Here is a 20009-nt window from a genome sequence, read left to right as displayed (position 1 = left end):
CCCTGCCTTATATTTTCACCTTCCACCTCCACTTCCCATCTTCCTCCTCAAAATCTCTCTTTCTCACTGAGCCGCCATTAATGTCCCCTACAGAAAAGCTTCGATTTTGAAGCTCCAAACCAAATTTGAAATCAAACCCAAAAACACAATCAGTTCCAGAGAGATGTTAACGAAGAAGAAGAAGATGATGATGATGATGAGGCTGCCGTCTCTCTTCAAATATTCTTCAGGACCAGACGACAAGTCAACTTTTCCCTGGCCGTCATGTCGGCAGCCAAGAACCCTCTCTTTCCGAACCACCACCACCGCCCCCGTTGCCGCCGCAGCTACAGACTCCTCCGACTCCTTTTTCACACTTTCCTCCGAGTCCTCCGGCAGCCTCTCGACGGCGTCTGAGTGCTCCGGTGGCGACCCAATCGAGAGAATGATTCAAGAGCTGAGGTCCGCGAAGAGGCTCCGCTTCGAACCCACCGGAAAATCAAGCTCGATTGTGGAAGAGGAGACCGTATCGGCGCCGTTGAATGAAGGGACGAGGGTGATGTCGATGGATTCCGATGACCCCTATTCGGATTTTAGGAAATCGATGGAGGAGATGGTGGAAGCTCATGGAATGAAGGATTGGGAGAGTTTAGAAGAGCTATTGAGTTGGTATTTGAGAGTTAATGGGAAAAAGAACCATGGATTTATTCTTGGAGCTTTTGTTGATTTGTTGGTTTCTCTTGCAATGGCGGCGGCTTCTTCTTCTTCTTCTTGTTCATCATCTTCTTCCTCATTGTGTTGTTGTTCTTCTTCTTCTTCTTTACCTTGTGTATCCTCATCCATGGAGATTGAGGAAATCACTTCATTAGATGAACATCATCATCATGTTTTCTCTTAAGGTAAATTACATTTTTTCAATATAAATAGAAATTACTCCATCTATAAAATATTAGAAATAAGGATTTAGATTTCATTCTTTTAAAGCATAATTTGTAATTAGACTTTCAAATACCAAACCATTTGTAATACAAAATACATGCATGATATAGTATTAAATCCATCTTCACTCATTTGTTTAAATTTGTAGAGGTAGGTAGACGACAAAATATCTAAAAATAAAATTTTGAATTCTCAAACCTTCATTATTGCACATTTCTACGGTTCATTTGGAAACAATCCTTCATTATTGCACATTTCCACGGTTCATTTGGAAACAACTTTTAGTTTTTATTCTTTCTAAAAATTTTGAGTTTTTGTAAATGAAGAATTAGTTTTGCTATCACTTGATATCACACTTACCAATAGTCAAAACCTCATTGTTAAGGATAAAATAGAAATTTAGGGAGTGCTTGGTCCAATGATTTCATAGATTGTTAAATAACTTAACTTCAACAATGATCATTATCGAAGTTTGTACATTTTACAAGAAATTCCATTTTTCTCTCTCTAGTGTTTGGACATTTGATCATAATCACCGACTAAACAATTCTACACTTCAAATATAGATTTCCTAACCCCAACATATTAACTTCAAACTTTAAAATCAAACTCAACTCCTCAAACAATCCCTTAAAAGGAGTTATAGTTGGTGGAGTAAAATTGTTAAATCCACTCTTCATTTGACTGTGGGAATTTAAAAAAACTTCTTATACAGTGGAGTAAAGGTGTTCCACGATTAAATAACTTTTCAGGCGTAATACTCTACTTACTATCCCAAATCCTTCTTTAATTAAAGAAAAATGTAAGGAAAAATGGAAATATGAGGTATAATTTTTGTTTTTTTCATAATAAAATTGATATTTTGCTTTAACGGCATTCTGTTATTAATGCAACCTGATACCCTCAAATCTATAAAACGACCAACTCTTGTTCATTATTAAATTTTCATTTATCTAAAGTGTGTGGTAGTTGATCTACTGCAACACGTCTTATCGTATATTAAAGTTGAGTGATTAATAATGAACCATTAGATGCCCTACACGTGGATAATCGAAAGGACAGGAGTTCTGTAGTAATGGAGCACTCAACAATCAGAGCCATTGATTTTTTAAATTGGAAGGTCCTTGTCAATTTTGCAGTTTCAGCAAACTCTATTTGTTTTTTTTTAAAAAATTTATAATTATATATATATATATATTCTTTGTCAGACAAAATTATCCTTTTTTTAGTTGGGTTGGGTGTGGTCATTAATTTGTATTTACATTTTACTCATATACTTTAAAATTTCAAATTTTGAATTTTAACCTTCAAATTTGTGAAATTGAACACACTACAATGCTATATTATTTCTATAGACTATTTCCATGTGAACAACTTTGTATTGAAATTGAATATAAAAGTTCTAATGAAAAATGAGACATTAAAATTGAGATTTTAAATATTAAAGAGACCAATATCAAAGTTGAACTGAAATTAAATGGACAAAATGGTTTCACACGTTTAGCATAAAAAATAGGTTTTATTCTTTGATTATTATTATTATTATTTTAGTATAACAAAATAGAATTCTTTTCTAAGAAGCAATCATAGTTCCAATTATTTTTGAGCAAATGTTTCGAAACTATAATGTATATATGGCTTTAAATGTACAGCAACTATTTAAAAAAAAAAATCTAAAAATAATAAAAATCACTTCATGCATTGATTGTGAATAAAATTATAATTCAAGAATCAATGTATTGAAAGGATTTTTTTCTTGACATATTTTAATACGATAATAGAAAGATGAGGTAAAGAAGAAAAGAAAGAGAATAATGAAAAATATAAAATTTATTTATTAGGAAAAAATAAATTAAGATGATAAAGTTTTTTTTAGGACCATAAATAAAAGGTTCCATGTATATGATAAAACAAAAATCCATAGTTTTGATTTGGACCATGCATTCAGATTTCAGATTTTATAATTGGCTATAAATAATGATTTTGAAATGAAAATGAAAATATTAATGAATATTTGTCTAATAAAATTGAGGATACTGAAATGGGCAAATGAGCTACATGTTGAAAGAAAAAACAAAATGCAGGAATTATTCTTAATGTATGATAAGAAAGTCGCTATCCCTCTATTTATGAATATCTTTAATTTTTATTATTGTTTTTTTAAAAAAAGGAATTTAAGATAAAGTTTAATCTAGAAAGGAGTTTGAATTTTGAATTGAGTCCGGCGATTTCATTTTAAGATATATATGGATATTCTCTATCATTATCTGTGAACCATGTTTGAATACATAAAACCACAAAGATAAATTATCAATATAACAAAAAACCATAAACTTTAAGAAAGTCGTTTACTTAAAAGCTAACAAACAATCCTTTCCATATTCTTTAGTAACAAATTCTAAGTACAATGATTTTTTTCCCCACTTCAATCATATTATCAAATATTGGTCTATAATTATGCATATCTAAAACCTATATAGATTTATCTTATCATTTTTATATAATAATAAGTTTTACATTAAAAATTAGAAAGTTATATTATAGTTAGCATTGGCAAAAAATTTCGCAAAATTGAATTCCCGTAGATACCTATTCTATCAGAGTGGGGGTGGGATCAAACCGGGAATTTAAAACGAGTCCACGATCTTGTCCTTGATCCCGCCTTGAATATTTTTTTTATTTATTATATATATATATCAGTAGTTAAGCTACTGTTTTTTTATTTTTTTATTTAATTTAATTTCATAATATAATTAATTTTATCATAAATAATTTAAATAAATAAATAATAATTAAAAATATAAATATAAATAAGAATCCTTTTACAATGGGGATCCAACCCCGATTAGGAATTTTCTGACCTCGATTCAGACTCCCTAAAGTGGCAAATGGGATGGGAACGGAGATGAGGGTGCATCTTCGACTTCGTCCCACCTCATTACCAACCTAATTATATTGAATACATGTTTTTTTTTTTTCAAAAAGAAGTGTCCCGTTAAAATAGAGAGCTTATACATAATTAAACAAAGATGAACAACCTAATCTAATGACATGGATTTTACATCATAACTTATACAATAATCAGGATCTTTTACGAATATTGTAATTAAATTGAAGAAATTTTAGGAGTACGATGTTGGTAAAAATAATTCACCGTCTGTTATTACCATCAATACAGTAAGCTACTTCTTAGTAAGAAGGAAGGTGTAAAAGACATTTTGTTAAGGAAAAAATATTCTATTGTTGTAAATTTGAGGGGACAACGAGCTCAACGAGAACATGTATATGGAGGAAATACGATATAATATAATATATAAATGTATAAAATAAATAAAATAATAAAAAATGAATTATTTCTTTACTTTCTCCAATCTTTTTGGATTGATCATCAATATGCGTCTTTCAAAACTCACTAAATACTACTATTTATAGACAATTTGATAAGTAGAGGTAGATTACATGAACACTTATAGTGTGTAATCTTGAGACACAAGGATGGCTAATAGATAAGTGACACATGATTAATGAACACTAATAATAAACATCTACATTACACCTAATTTAACATATTATTTTTAATATTTATAAATTTGGTAAAAGTATTTACTTATTTTTTTTTTAATTTTTTTATATATATTGGCTAGGTTGAAAATATGGGAGATTGTAGGGTTGAGCGGCGAAGCTTCTAATCCCTGTGCCCATTGAAAATTTAAACGACAAATTTGATATTTAACAATTAACATACCATGATCCATGCAAGATATTAATTATTTATATCAATATGTTTGATTTTAAATGATAGTTATAATTAAATTGTGCTCTTTTTTCTAGATTTCTGCACTTCCCCATGTGCAACATTGTCTTAATTAATTACGTCTCTAATTATATAGTAATCCCTAATGAATATATGTATTCAACATGAACACCCATTCACCAATTTTTTCCTTCTAAAACATTTTTAAAAAATTATTTTTATTTTTATTTTTACTTGACCAGTGAGCTAACTGATTATTATGATAGTAAAATCAGTGCCATAAATAAAATTTTCCCTTAAAAAGAATGGTGGTTATTTTTTTAGTTGGATTTGAAAATTTTAATGTGATTAGGACACTTTTTACCTACTTGATTTGTGGCTAGATTTCAGAAATTTATTGTAAGTTGTCGATTTAAAAAAAAAATGATGAGAGTTTTGGTCGTTGAATTGTTTATTTCATAAGTAATTTTGTAATTAGTTTTAACCATATACTTACTCAAACATATGAATCTAAATATTAGGAGATCTTAACTAATTATTTTTTAAAATTATAATTCTTCTTCGATTGGAATTTTATTTTATTTTTATCATTGCTTTAAATTGGAAAACATTTATTAGGCAGATGATGTAAGTTGTTAATTGCAATTAATAATAGTTAGAGAGGAGTTGTTGGAGTTGGTATTAAGTTAACTATTAAAAAAAACAATAAACGAAAGAGTCCGGAAATTTATGTCCATGTTTTCCTCTTCACAAGTAATTTTCACTAATCCATGTAATTAAGCGTTTGTAATTATATAAGTTTAAAATTGCATGGAACAATGGTCCCTAAAAGAAGGTTGACAATGTTGGGTTTGATGCTCAATCTTACTCAAATCCACACTTCAAAACAAAATCATTTTAGACAATTTTAGACAAAGAGAGAGAGAAATGTATTAAGATATGGTCCAATTTTCTATAGTTAAATTGCAAAACACCTATTATGCTCTACCAAATTCCTAAGTAAGAATGTGTCAATATACAAACATTTCTTTTTCGTGTAGTCTTTACTACCGTTGTTTTTGAATTTGTTGTTGATGCTCAAATTTGGGTAAGATGAATTATATTGGCTTGATTGGTACGTGCTCAACAAAATCTTTGAGATGAGGTGAACTACATAATTATGGAAATTGAATAGCCCTTGTCACACTAAGCTTTGATGTTTTACATGTTAATTAGAATTTGAAACATGAGTTAGATTTACCTTTGTTGAAATGAACATAATCTATTTAGTCAATGTTGGTTGACTCAAGTTTTGAGTGCTCTTCCCCTTCACTCTCTATCCTTGACATAACTAGTTAGGTTGAATTTCATCCATGCGTTCACTACACATTTTATATGACAAACAACTAACTAGACCATCAAAAGTTTTGTTAATCGACATCACAACATTATTAACAATGCATTTACAATGTTAGAGAGGGTAGATGTTTTAACGTGTACTGCTATGGATAATTTTAGACCTATGAGAAAGACTAGGAAAGGAAGTCAAAGAGAGAATAAAGCCAATAAAGTTGTTCTCATCTTAGATGAATGCAAAATAGGTAGGAAATAGACTTAGGCAAGGAGAGGCATAACTAGGGAGTAGGTGAGGCGAAAGGCTTGCTTCGGCCTCGTGGTCAAGGCCAACCAATTGCCTAAGTTGGCCATTTGGCTAAAAAGCCCGCCTTGGGCAACCAAATTGCTTGAGTCATCCATTTGGCATAAAAGACCCACCTTGCCCTTGAGGGTTGAGGTTGAGGCCAGTTGACCTAATTAGTTCCCTCTGTGCAAGTTGAATTCAGTTATTTGGAGTCTTGTTCGTCAAGCGATTAAGAAAACCCTAGTTTAACTCCTACTATAAATAGAATGTGATAACTCCATGTTAGATAAGTTCATCTTCATTCCTACAAATTTGCGCTGACCCTTGTGTTGAAAACTAGCTTAAGCATTAGAGAGTTTATAGCAAGCACCACACCAGTGTGTTATTTTAATTATCTTATGTTGGGAATGACTTGTCATTGTAATAAGTAGTTATACCTTTAAATTTGTGATTGTTTTAATGTTACAATTGGAAAAAAATGTTTTGACGGTTACAAATATTGTAATTGTTTGATGGTTATAGTTCTAATGTTTTAATATGCTCGACCGTTACATATCTAAAATTAATTTTAGATTTAAAAAAAGGGTTTTCCTATAATTTGAGGACAAATATTTCAATTTTGACTTACGGGTGTTTATTTTCCTCTCGATTTTCATCTCTATGATATTGTATAAGTAACTATTTATTTAATTTCATTCATTTCTCCGACGAGTGCATGCTTGAGATTGAAAGTTGTGTAAACCTTGGGGAGTAATTGAAATTGTGATTTAGTACCGAGGTCGCACCGATTTTTATATTCAAGGTAGTGGATTTTCCACAGCACAACAACAGTTTGTTTAATATAGTCTATTCGACACTTCTTTTCTATATCTTACAAGTGATATCTTGTCGAAAATACAAATTTATCATCGGTGGCACGTGAAAGTCAAATAAGTTTTGCTAACAAAGATTTGACCATCAACAAATAGATTATAGATTTGAAATTTGATTTTGCATTTGTATGTAGCGTTAGATATGTAGACTGGGGGAAGAATTTTGGTTGGGTAGAAAAGAAGGGTATGTGTTGTTAGTTTGGATTAGAGACAACAAAAGAAGGAAAATGGACATAGAGAAAGGTAGTTTTAATGATGAGTGTTAGCATTGTAATTAGTGAAAAAGAGAGGGCCCTATCATTTTAATTAATTTTAACAACATTAATAATTAAAATGATTTATTATATTAATTTGATTTTGTATTTTTTGAATGAAGTGAAGGATTGTGACCAAACAGCTAGCGTAGAAGCCAGTGTGTGTGTCTGTGTTTTACATTTTCCAACTTATGTTGTGTTTTTGTTTTGCATTTAATGCTCTTCTCTTTCCCCCATGAAATCGAATCATCTCATCCTATATTTTTCCCTCCATTATCTTTTAAATCCTTCTCCCTCCCTCTCATTTTCCCCTTCTTTTCTTTCAAAATAATAATAATAATAATCCTTTCCCCATTCTAAATTTAAAAATTCATTTGCTTCATCGATGCATGCATTTACTAGAAATAACAACAACACGTAATTCATTGGTTGGTATCTTAACAAACAAAAAAATCAATTCATTGGATGGTATGGTATTATTTTTACTTTCAAACATCATAAGTTTCATCGATTTGCCACATGTCAACTTCTCTTTTTCAAACCACACCACTTGTTCAATAAAATTGATTTCCACTAATCACATTGTGAGATAGACCATACCAATCACTCTTTATAATTCTTCCTTTATATATCACACTTCTTAGACATTATATACCAAGGTCGATTACATTGTTAACACAATTAATAATAAAGAAAAAACACAAGATTTTATTTTAAATATTTGAATATAGAAATAGAGAGATGTGTTAATGCATTGACTATTCGTCCATATTTTTTTTCCTTATCTAATTAATATGAGATTTTAGTTATATTGTAATCATTTGTGAATTGCAAGTAATGATTTCCAATATAACCGAACAAATTACATTTAGACTCTAATAAATAATAAAATATTAATACTTTATTTCTTTTATTTTAAATTCCACAACCACGAGTATACAAATTAAAAGATAAAGTATGAACAATGATATTGTTATTTAAAGAGAAAACCAAAAAGAAAAAGAGGTAGAATTGTACGTGGGCCTACATGATTCATTTCCCAACTCAAGCCCATTTAAAACACATGGGCCAAAAATTGTAGAAGTGGGCCAATGATTGGTGTGAGAAACGCTGTAGTAACGTTGAATATGCCTCTACAAATTATAATTTCGTCATAAATTTCGTTTCAAATATCTTTTTAGCGAAACTTTTGATCGACTTAAATTAAATGTTTTTAAATGGGAAAAATTACGCCTAACCCAAACATTAAGGTTATTTATGAATATATTTTAGAAAAGCACATTTACCTAGAAATACTTCTCAACGATTAATTAATAAACATTCGATTAAATAAGAAATATTTAGGTGCATCTTAAGCTACATCTATATTTATGTCTCCCACCAAATTATCCAATCATTATTTGCCACATGATAAATTTACTTTTTACTCATTTTTACTTTTTTTTAAAATATTTTGATTTTTTGGGTTGTGTGTGACGAACTTGAGATGCGTAGAAATATGTGCATCTTGCTCTACATTCTAGTATTGTTCTTAGTTAAGCATCATTTTGGTCGAGAATCTTTGCTCACATGTATTTTAGAGAAATTTCGTTATAAGTTAAACACATTTAACTTTGAAATTCTCAAAATTGAGTTACAATGCACATTATTATTAATATGAATAGTAGCCATTAATTTGTTTAAACCATTCTTAACCATACTTTCATATTCTTAATATGCACCTCTTACTTGGTATAAAAAAACAACTTACATTTTTTTAAAAAGAAAAAACATAAAAACATTCCGTAATATAATATAAAAGACAGTAACAAAAAGAGGAAATTACAGAAAATGAGACATGCACAACTTAAATTTTCTTTGGACAATATTTTGCCTAGACTCTTAATTTGGTATACTATATGAAATGAGTATGGAAAGACCCACTTATATGCATAAAACTATAAAAGTGACTTTATGTAACAAGATGTGTTTCTAGAGCTGGATTTTGATGTGTTTCACGGGGAGTATCTACAATATAATTTAAATGTATAAATTATACTTTTTTTTTTTTTTTGAATTATGTTGAAGTATGTAAATAAAGAAAAGATTTGGAAATATCATGGGGCTTTCTTTAGCCTCTAAGAAATTCTAGAATTAATTTAGAGAAGGATAAACCTCTCATAGAAATATCTAGAATAATAGTTTAGATCCTATAAAAGCCTAGAAAAATACTCTAGCTTAAGTTCCAAGGATCTCGCACCTGTAAATAGGAGTTTTTTCCCCATTTATAAGAAAAAAAAAGGAAGAAAGAAAAAAAAGCTAGAGAGTTAGACAAATTTACAATGAGAAATAGTGACTGGGTGAGTATTGGGATAGTGAAAAGTCTCTCTAAACATTTGTTTATAACTTTCTTAATAAAAGTTTATTTATTCTAAATATTTGTCTCTCTTCCTTTTGTGTCGGTTCCTTCAACACAAAGATGTCCATTGTTTTGTGAGAAATAAGAAAGGATTGGGAAATTTTTTTTATAAGCTAAACGGAGACGCATATGGAAAATGTATTCCTCATCTCCGTCCCTTCTCCATTATATTATTTTTAATTTATTAAAATAATGTATTTTTATGTTATTATTATTAACAAAGAAAGAAGAAAGTGAAAAGGGTCATGAAATGCAACATGTATTCAACATCAAATAAAGCCTAGTGTAGTTAGCCAAAATGTAACACCTCGAGTTTAGGAGGGAGACATGAATAAATCGAGATCATATCTGAATAAGAGAGATCCTGAGGACATGAAAGTATGATTAAGAAATGCTTAAAAGAATTGAGAGCCATTATTTATACCAACAAGGTGCACCTTTCTTTTCGGTGACTCAATCATTAAAACTTTATAGTCAAGCGTGCTTAGCTTAGAGTAATCTTATGTTGGATGACCTCTAAGGAATTTTCCTAGGATGCATGCAAGTGAGGATAAAACATGCTAAAAAGATTTGGTTTGTGGGGACAACTTTCACTTTTAAAAATATTTAAGATAAGTAAGGATGACGTAGTCGGGTTGCAAGGAATGCAAGAGAATGTCGGAGCCATCCGATGCCAAATCCGGATTTCGGATCTTAGTCTGAATCCTGAGCCTAAAGCTTACACAAAATGTGCATAGCTCAACCAGTATCAAGTAAGAATGATAGTCTTGAGGTCAGAGATTTGATCCCCATCCCATATATTGTCAAAATAAAATAAAACTTAGCGTCTTGTAACTCTTTTTTATAATTGAAAAATTAAAAAAAATAATTAAAGCACTTGTTAAATATTTTTTCAAATAAGTATCATTTTTTTTAAGAAATGCTATTAAAGAATAGTTTGGTTTGAAGTTTAGTTAATGCCCATCAATATGTTTACGATATTTTCGAAGAAATTTAATTTAGAGAAATCGAACTTCGTATTTGTATCGATTTCTTCAATATAGTGAGTATAATCTCTAATACATAATCCTTTGATGCTTTCCCTTGAAAAAATAAACTTTAATCTTTGTGTTTGTTAATCTTCTTAAATTATCGACCTTTGGGCTTATTGATCTTCTTGGAGAATCAACCTTTGAGCTTGATGATCTTCTTGGAGGATCATCCTTCAGATTTGATGATCTTCTTGGAGGATCGATATTTGGACTTGTTGATTGGTTTAGGTCGGTCTTTTCGTCTTGATGATAAGTTTGGGTCAGTCTCTAGCTTGTTGGTTTGCTTAGATCAACCTTTAGAGTTTATGAATTTAGGAGCTTTAGAGGAGTTGTATAATTCAGATCCATTCTTTAGATCTTCAGAGCTTGCAAGGAGTTATATTCTTATGGTCTTTAGAGCTTTAGAACTTCGAATTCAGAAAAAATGATTGTTAGAATTTGGGATAATACTCAAAATTCAATTTGCAATTAAAGTGGAGTATAAATTCTACTTTAGTTCAAATTAGAGTTTATTCCCAAATAAGAAGGCCAATAACTATAATTCATCTTTTGTTTACTTGGCGTAAAACTGTGTCAAGTTGACAATAAATTTTAAGCTAAATTCAAGATAATCACCAACTCCAAAGGCCCATTCTCTAAGAAGATCACCAAGCCTACGGTTGATCATCTAAGAGGATCAAGAAGCTTGAGAATTAAAGTCCAAAGGCTGCTCCAAGCTAATTAACAAGTTCAAAAGTCGATCTTCCAAGAAGATCATCAAGCTCGAAGATCGATCATCCAAGGAGATCAACAAGCTTAAGAATTAAAGTTTACTTTTCATGAGAAAGAATCAAATGATCAAATATTATAGAGATTGTACTCACTATACTATACTGAAATTGATACAAACACAAATTTAAAATTCTACGAATTAAATTTCTCCGAAAATCTCGTCAAACACCCAAATGAATAAGATGCCATAAAATAATAGATAGTTGTCTAAGGAAATGTTGTCGGATTTTTATTATAAAAAAAATAAAAGAAGAAGAGAAGATGAAAGTTAGGAGGGAGGAAGGAAAAAGAATGGATAAAAAGGGAGAAGAATGTTAAACCGGAAAAAAAAAAAAAAAAAAAAACTAGATTAAATTATTGTCACATGTTTAAAAAATATCCATGTATTTTTAAAAATTACAATACTACTTTTGAACTTTCATAAACATTTGAAAATTATTCTTGAAGTAGAAATTGTTTATAATTTAGTTTGAAATTGAGATATGCAATTGAAATGATGTAGAACAAAAAATTGGATCATCATATCGTTTGAAGTCATCACTACATAATCTTAAGTCATGATTTATGTTCGAAATTCTAAAGGATTTTTTACTGTCAAAGGTACTTATGAAACATTTTATGAATGTTGATGTGTAATACTCCAAAATTTTGAAAATGTAAGAATATTTTTTAAACAAAAGATAAGTTGAAAGATATTTATTATGATTTAGAAAAAAAGAAAAAGAAAAGAAAAATTATACAAAGAGACAACCATTGTGTAGCTATTTTTTAATATGGATGTGGATTAAAAAATCTTCATACTCTCTAATTATTATTATTGGGCATAAATTGAAAGTATTTTTACGCGATATAAGATTGTTCATTCAAGTTAATATGTAAGTCTAATAACGTTAGATTTATCGTAACTGATCGACTCTAAAGAGAATTTTGAATGGAATGGGAGGTTGGAAGAATTGAAGGAGGAGTGAAAGAGATTGTAACTGATGAGGAAGCATCAACATTAAGCATTATTCAGAATTCAGAAAGAAAGGCAGTGAGTTAAATGCATGGGCAGAGCAGAGAGAGGAGTGATGTCCTTTGCCTGTGGGTATATGAAGGCTTCAATTTCAACATTTTCCAATGTAATCACTGAATCTCTTTCAACTCTCTCTGCTAAATCATTCATGTCTCACTGAACCCATCCCCTCCTCTTTCAACTCAATGCCCCTTTGTTTTATTACCCTCTCCTACTCTTATTTATGTTTCTGATTTTTCCATCTCAATTTGTGCATCTTCTCTCACTATTATCCCTTCTATCCAAATTCATTTATAGAAACTTATGATTATGTACTTTTATGTTTCAAAAATCTTTACTTTTTTGGTTTTCCCATCACCCATTTCGCTGTCAAGTTTCACACTGTGTTCAGCAATATGGATTTTATGTTTATAGGTTTTTGAGCTTTATGCAGCTACCTAGCTACCTCTATCATCAGAGACTAGTCGATTCTACGTATATTTTGTTCTCAACCTGTTCTTCATTCTGTAACCCCATTCGTTAATTGTTTCCGTCTTTTTTTGTTATTCCAATTCGGAAGATGTTGGATGTTATTGGTCTTTTGATTTCTCGAATTGGGTTTTAGAGCTAATTATTGGTGACTAATTGTTTTCTTTATCCGCTTCAAATGGATTTTTATGAATTTTCTTTTTGAAAAAGAAATCTATGTGTGCAGCTGATATCCAATTCAAGAGAAAAATAGCACCATTAAAAAAAAAAAAAATGAAAAGTTGCCACCCACCCACTGTAATACTTAGGTTGGAATTCAATGTGGTGTGTAGGGTTAACAAAGTATGAGCCTAGTCCTACTAATTATAGAGAACTAGAATGGACAAAAATGGGATGAGATGGGTGCCAAATTCTTTCGTATCATGATTTGTGGCGACTTATATATCTTTAGTATTGTGTGGTCAATCAAGCAACGGGTCAAATCTCAATGACAGATCCAGAATTTTATGTAAGGAAGACACGATTAGTTTATATAAATATAATTTTAGATATATTGATATAATGTTCAAATTGTATAATATTGTCAAAACGAGTATAACTAACTAACATATGGACAGTGTCCAATACATAATTTTATGTTAGGGGCATAACTTCGTGTAAAATTAAAATTTTAGCCCATTAACATTTAAATTTGTGTCATATATATTTCTTGAACTTAAAAATATAAACTAGATCATTAACATTTTGATTTGTGTATCTAATATGTAGTACTCGACATTCAAAAAGATAATAATAATAGCTTAACTGTTGGCTACAAAATTGAAATTTTAAGGTTCAATTAGAAACTTTTTTTTTTGTTTAATATAACGGTTAATCATTAAACATTTTTAATATTTTATGAGATTTTAAGATACTAAACTGAAAGTTTATTTATCTATTAGACATTTCTAAGGAACTTATTAGAGTTAAAATTCAAGTTTAATTTAGATATTTGTTAGTCATAATTTTAAAAAGTAAGAATTAACCTTGTATTAACTTGCATGTAATTTTAAAATAAAGGTAAAGTAAATAACAAAGCAAAAATTTTATATGTGAAAATAATGTTTATATGTCTTAATTTTCAAAAATTAAAATTCAATAATCAAATAATTATCGAACAACACTAAAATTTTAAAAATATTTGTATATATACATGAACACATATGTGAGATAAAATAAAATTTAAATTGTTTTTCTGAACTGTTATATAAATATACTTTAAAGCAACAAAAATTGATTAAAAAAAATTCAACTTCCCCCAGATGGTTCGAACTCTGTGGCCAGTTTACAGAGTACACCGCCTAATCAAAACAACTCCTTTATATGTGTCTTGGGAGCACACATTTCATATATTCCATATATAAATGCATTTTTTATATTTAATAAAAAATAATATATACATAAAACGACACGATATGAGAGAAGCACGTGTCCCTGATCCTTTTATAGATTCGTTCTTGTCAAGTCTTAAAGTATTGTCCATTGAATTGGTTCGTCGAATAACCTTCTTTCGATAGACCATTCCATACTAACATCATTATTACATAGAACTACATAAGTTTTATATGTACTTTTAACTAATAGTAGTGGGAAAATAAGTCAAAAACTAAAATATTATTACATACAATGTATACAAACTTGAATTTGAACTTCGAATTAATTTGGATTTAGAATTATATATGTGGATCTTAAACAATAAATTCATAAAATGACCTCGGTTAAATTTTGGTGGACCGAGAGAATTAAACCAAGACTACTAGGAGCAGAAAAACAAAAAAACCGGACAAAAGGGGAGAAAGAAAGTTTAAAATTTTAATGTTTTACATAATTTTCTTAACCTTAGGCTATATATATACTGTCTCTTATACACATCTAGATGTGTATAAGAGACAGTATTTATATTCATGAGTTTCTGGATCAGTTTTGGTGTACTTCCACTAATTTTGTAGAACAATCATATGATATATAAAAAAAAGTTGTAGGATGCTAAAAAGTAAAATATTTTTATTTAAAAAATTGAGAGGGTAAAGGGGAGAAAGAAAGTTAAAAAAAATTTATTTCGAATGGAAGAAAAAGGTTTAAAAATTGGTTTACATAATTTTCTTAACCTTAGTTGTCTAAGCCTAATTGGTAATTATGTTGCTTAATTTTTTATTTTTTATTATTTTTATATATTTTTTAAATTTAACCCCTGAGGGATAAAGCAGAGAGAGTCACACAATGAAAACAAAATATTGAATTAATAAAAAAATGCCACTCTCGTCTAATATACAAATACTTGGTATAATCGAATTGTTGTCATTTTCAGATATCCCTTCAATTAAAAAAAACACATTTTTAGAAAAAAGTTTTCAGTAATTTTAATTGGACGTTTGGGTATGAAGATAAATTAAGTCCGAGATGCATCAAAATATTTTTCAATTTCATCATATTTCATGTCCGTCAATTATGAAATTTCATTCTTTTTTTCAAATAAGATGACAGGATCTTTTAGTATGCTTTTTTCTTTTCTTTTACATAAACTCATTTTTTTAATTAAAACCCATCGTTTTTATTTCTAAATTTAAGACGGTTATTGTAGAAACACTCTCAGACTAAGTAATACTTAGTTGAAGAGTGTATTATTATTATTTCTTATTATTTTTTTAAATTTCAAAATGATTTTTTAATAATTTAACCAAACATTATTTGAAAAGCGATTTTTAGTGGTGAAATTATATTTTTATCCCTTCAAAACCTAGAGATAATACATGTCAATTACGGTTAACTATACTTATTTTAGTATTTTATTAACAAGGCTTACTTTAATATTTTATTTTTGAATAGAGTGATTTTTATATAAAGACTTTGAGTAAAAAACACTCTACAAGTACTCTTTCTCAAAACACTTTAATTCACTTTTGATCTTCTTTTTTTTCCAAAAGTTATTTTACATCACTTTCAATCACAATTATTTAAAGTGATGAGTTGTTGGGCATGCATATACGTCTTAGTTATACCAAACTACATTTAAACAAGGATTGAAACAATCAAACACAACTCTCGAATTAAAAGATGGAGCAAATTGCAAAATCTGAATTATGATAGTAATTACAATTACACTCTCAAACTTTCAATCGTAAAAATTGAGTCTAAGTTATACAATTGGACCGTCCAAATTTAGAATAGTCATAGAATTTATTTCCTCAAACGATAAAAATCGAACCCTTAAATTTATATAATTTTAATACTTCTACGGTATGATTGAGAAGGCAACAATACAATTTGGCCATGGAAATTGAAGGCTTCAACAAAGAAGTATAACTTATTATCATAAAAAGAAAGGGGAAAAAAAAGAACTAAAAATAGAGCATTCATTCCTTTGCCTGACAGTTTTCAGCCTTTCATTTTCTTCATCCAAGCATTGTCCTCTTCTTCGCTCAACTTTGTCTTTCACCATTCCCATTCATATGCACCTCTTTTCCATCTTTCCATTTTTCTTCTTTTTTTTTTTTTTTTCAGTTTATGGAAATTAGAATGACCTCAATTTTGATTGAAATTAAATTAAAATTTTAAGTTATCATTATTATCGAAGAAAGTGATCTTGTTAGACGATGAATTTGACTATATATATACTGTCTCTTATACACATCTAGATGTGTATAAGAGACAGTATATATATATATATATATATCTTGAATTAGTTTAGTTGTTGAAATTGTTTATTTTAAAATGTTGTGGATTAGGATAGTGAACTTTGTGATAATTAAATAAATAACAAAGTATAAGTAGTGGTAGTTGTAGTATAAGAAGTTTTGATTAATTAGTTTAGACTGGTTTAGTTCAACTTCATTTTGATAATGATAATAATAAATGAACCGAGCTATTCAATTCAAACTTTTCTAACTTAAAATAATTCAAATTAGTTTATTATAATTCAACCCAATCGAAACCAATTAAGGCGAAATTATCGATTTAAGATTTTGTTGGATGATTATTTAGGTTGGTTTAGTTTTTGTCTTTTGTATTTAAAATTAACACCACTTCCATATATTATTTTGTCTATATTTTATAAGTATTTTTAAAATCATAGTCAAAATTTGAAAATTAAAAAAAAAAATAGTTTTCAAAATATTGTTTCTATTTTTGGAAATTGGCTAAGAACTCTAATGTCTATCTATAAAATATGAAAACATGAAAAAGAAATTGTGAAAATAAATATAATTTTCAAAAATAAAAAACTAAAAACTAATGCCTCATTCGATAACCATTTGATTTTTTTTTTTTTAAATTAAACATTTAGACACTACTTTCGCCTCCAAATTTTTGTTCTGTTATCTATTTTTTACCAATAGTTTAAAAAACTAAGTCAATTTTTGAAAACTAAAAAAAAATAACTTTTAATTTTTTTTATTTTTGAAATTTGGCTAAAAATTGAACCATTGAACTTAAGAAACATGCAAATCATTTTAAGAAAATGAGAGAAAATAAGCTAATATTTTTTTAAAAAAATCAAACACCTAATATGAAATAGTTACTAAGCGGGGCTAAAATGGTTACCAAACGAAGTTTTAGATCTCGTTCTCGTTTGGTAACCATTTCATTTTTTGTTTTGGTTTTGAAAATTAAGCTTACTTCCTCTCATTTTTCTTATAGTGGGTTGCATATTTTTTAAGTACACGAGTTGAATTCTTAACCAAATTTTTAAAACAAAAACAAACTTTTAAAAACTACTTTTTTTTTTTAATTTTCAAATTTTGGCTTGGTTTTTTTAAAAACATGGATAAAAAGTAGATAACAAAGTAATGAATTTAGATATGGAATGAATATTTATAGGTTTAATTTTCAAAAACTAAAAACTAAAAATAAAAAATGAAATAATTATCAAATTCGGTCTTAGTTTTTTGCTTTTGAAAATTAAGTTTACAAACACACTATTCTCACCTCTAAGTCTTTTTTTTACTATTCATTTCCCTATTATGTTTTAAAAACCAAATGAAAATTTAAAAACTAAATAGAGTGTGTCTCGCGCTTTTAAAAACTTGTTCTGTTTTTAAAATTTAGCTAAGAATTCAATCATTATACTTAAGAAAAATGTAAATTATTGCAAGAAATGAAAAGAAAATATGCTTAATTTTCAAAAATCAAAATAAAAAATCAAATAAGGCCTAAATAATTATTAAACAGGACCGTAGTCTTTAAAATTTTGATTTTGTTTTTAGAGTTTAACTAAAAATGTAAATGTTTCTTCAACTCACGTGAGAACCATAGTATGATATGGAATAGGTTAAAAAATAAGCCTAATTTGAAAAGAACATTACTAAAAATAAAATGGTGACTAAGGATGCCTTATGTTTTTTTTTGTTCTTTTTAAATAAAATTGTTAATATATTAATATTTTGATGGACATTATTTTAATTTCTTCACGCAAAAGAAATACCAGAGAATATTAGGAAGAAAAAAAAAAAATAAAAGATACCTTCATGTATTTAATTAGCAAAAGAAATAAAAAAAAGAAGAAATAATTACATCTTCCGATACCCACTCCGTCAAGATCCCAAAAAATGACCCTATCTTCAGAAATTTAAAATAAAAAAGAAAAAAGAAAAGAAGAGAGAGAAAGGTAAAAACTAAAAAAGTAAACTGATCGGCCAATGCAAAAGGCATGACGAGGAGACGGTTAGAAGGCGCGTGACCGTACATGGCGTCTTTGTTTAGCAAGCGCCGCCGTGGGAACCGCCGATTTGGCACAGAACACACCATCCCAGATCTCCGCAAAAGCTCGAATTATAATTCCATGGTTGCAAGGAGAATTCAGATGAAGAAAACAGCTAAGAAGCTCCCGAAGACCTTCCTGAGTGTAAATTTCGTTCTCCAAAATCATCTGCAGCATCGACTGTCGGAAATCCACATACGGATCGTTAGAATCCTTCTCCACCGCCACGCTGACGCCGCCGATCTTCCAGAACCCGCCTCCGACAACCTCAGGGGCGTAGGCCATGTCGGAATCGCTCAGCTTCTTCTCCGACGAACTCGACGGCGAGCGGAAGAGGCGGCGGTCGGAGTAGGAGGTTGGGGACTTGGGCTTGGGGCGGAAGATCTGTGAGATGATGGTTTTGGGATTTCGACAACTACTGCAGCCAATGTCGACGGAGATGGTGTTGAGGAGCTTTTTTTTGACGGCGGCCATTGTCGGCGGAGGAGGAGAAAATGGTGGTGGGAAGCTGAAAATGGGCAGCGGTTGGTTTTTGAGCTCTAATATAAATCCTGCACGTGACATACGACTGGTCCTACGTGATATGATGACCTTGTCTGGGCTTTTTAAATAATCCAAAATTTAATTATTATTATTATTATTAACATAAGATACAAAAAAAAAATTTGATATTTCAATTTAATTATTGGTAGGTTTCGATTTCCATCAATTCATTATGCAATAAAATTTAACCTCTTCAAATTCAATGGTTAGAATATTATAGATCTTTTAAGACAATTAAAAAAAAATTGAAAACTAAATTTCAATTAAACCGAAATTTTAATATTATATCATTTGCATTAGAAGAGTATAAAATGTAGTAAGCAACTTAATTAATAGTGGATCTTCCGCGATTTTATTTTCAGACCACTTGTGATTTTATTCATTTATTTACTTATTTTTGTAAATATTAAAATAAGGAAGTCTTTAAAGATCCTGCAAACTTAATTAATATTTCGCATTGGGAAATTACGTCGAAGTCCTGGCTTAGAAAAATAATATTTTAATTGATTTTAAAGGAATACAAGCTTCCAATTCTGAATTAATTCTGGCTTCAAACTTCCATGAACCTTATCAAACGAATTAATAATATCTTTTTTACTTTTTTTTTTTCTTTTGTATTTTCAAAGTAATTAA

General features: G+C 29.2%; 2 protein-coding genes across 2 annotated transcripts; one reads left to right on the top strand and one right to left on the bottom strand.

Moving 5' to 3' along the window:
- Positions 1 to 12: 12 nt before the first annotated feature.
- On the top strand, positions 13 to 950 carry LOC120091390 (transcription repressor OFP15-like). The gene has a single exon (XM_039049396.1). The coding sequence runs from the start codon at positions 164 to 166 to the stop codon at positions 875 to 877; it is 714 nt and encodes a 237-aa protein (XP_038905324.1). The 5' UTR covers positions 13 to 163; the 3' UTR covers positions 878 to 950.
- Positions 951 to 18735: 17785 nt separating this feature from the next.
- On the bottom strand, positions 18736 to 19387 carry LOC120091534 (transcription repressor OFP6-like). Its single transcript, XM_039049609.1, has one exon. It carries the CDS (start codon positions 19305 to 19307, stop codon positions 18798 to 18800), a length of 510 nt encoding a protein of 169 aa, XP_038905537.1. The 5' UTR covers positions 19308 to 19387; the 3' UTR covers positions 18736 to 18797.
- Between the last annotated feature and the right edge of the window lie 622 nt (positions 19388 to 20009).

The sequence above is a fragment of the Benincasa hispida genome, chromosome 11 (genome assembly GCF_009727055.1).
Source record: "Benincasa hispida cultivar B227 chromosome 11, ASM972705v1, whole genome shotgun sequence".
Taxonomy (NCBI): domain Eukaryota; kingdom Viridiplantae; phylum Streptophyta; class Magnoliopsida; order Cucurbitales; family Cucurbitaceae; genus Benincasa; species Benincasa hispida.
The sequence above is the reverse complement of the archived record's forward strand: the minus strand, read 5'-3'. Positions and strand labels throughout refer to the sequence as shown.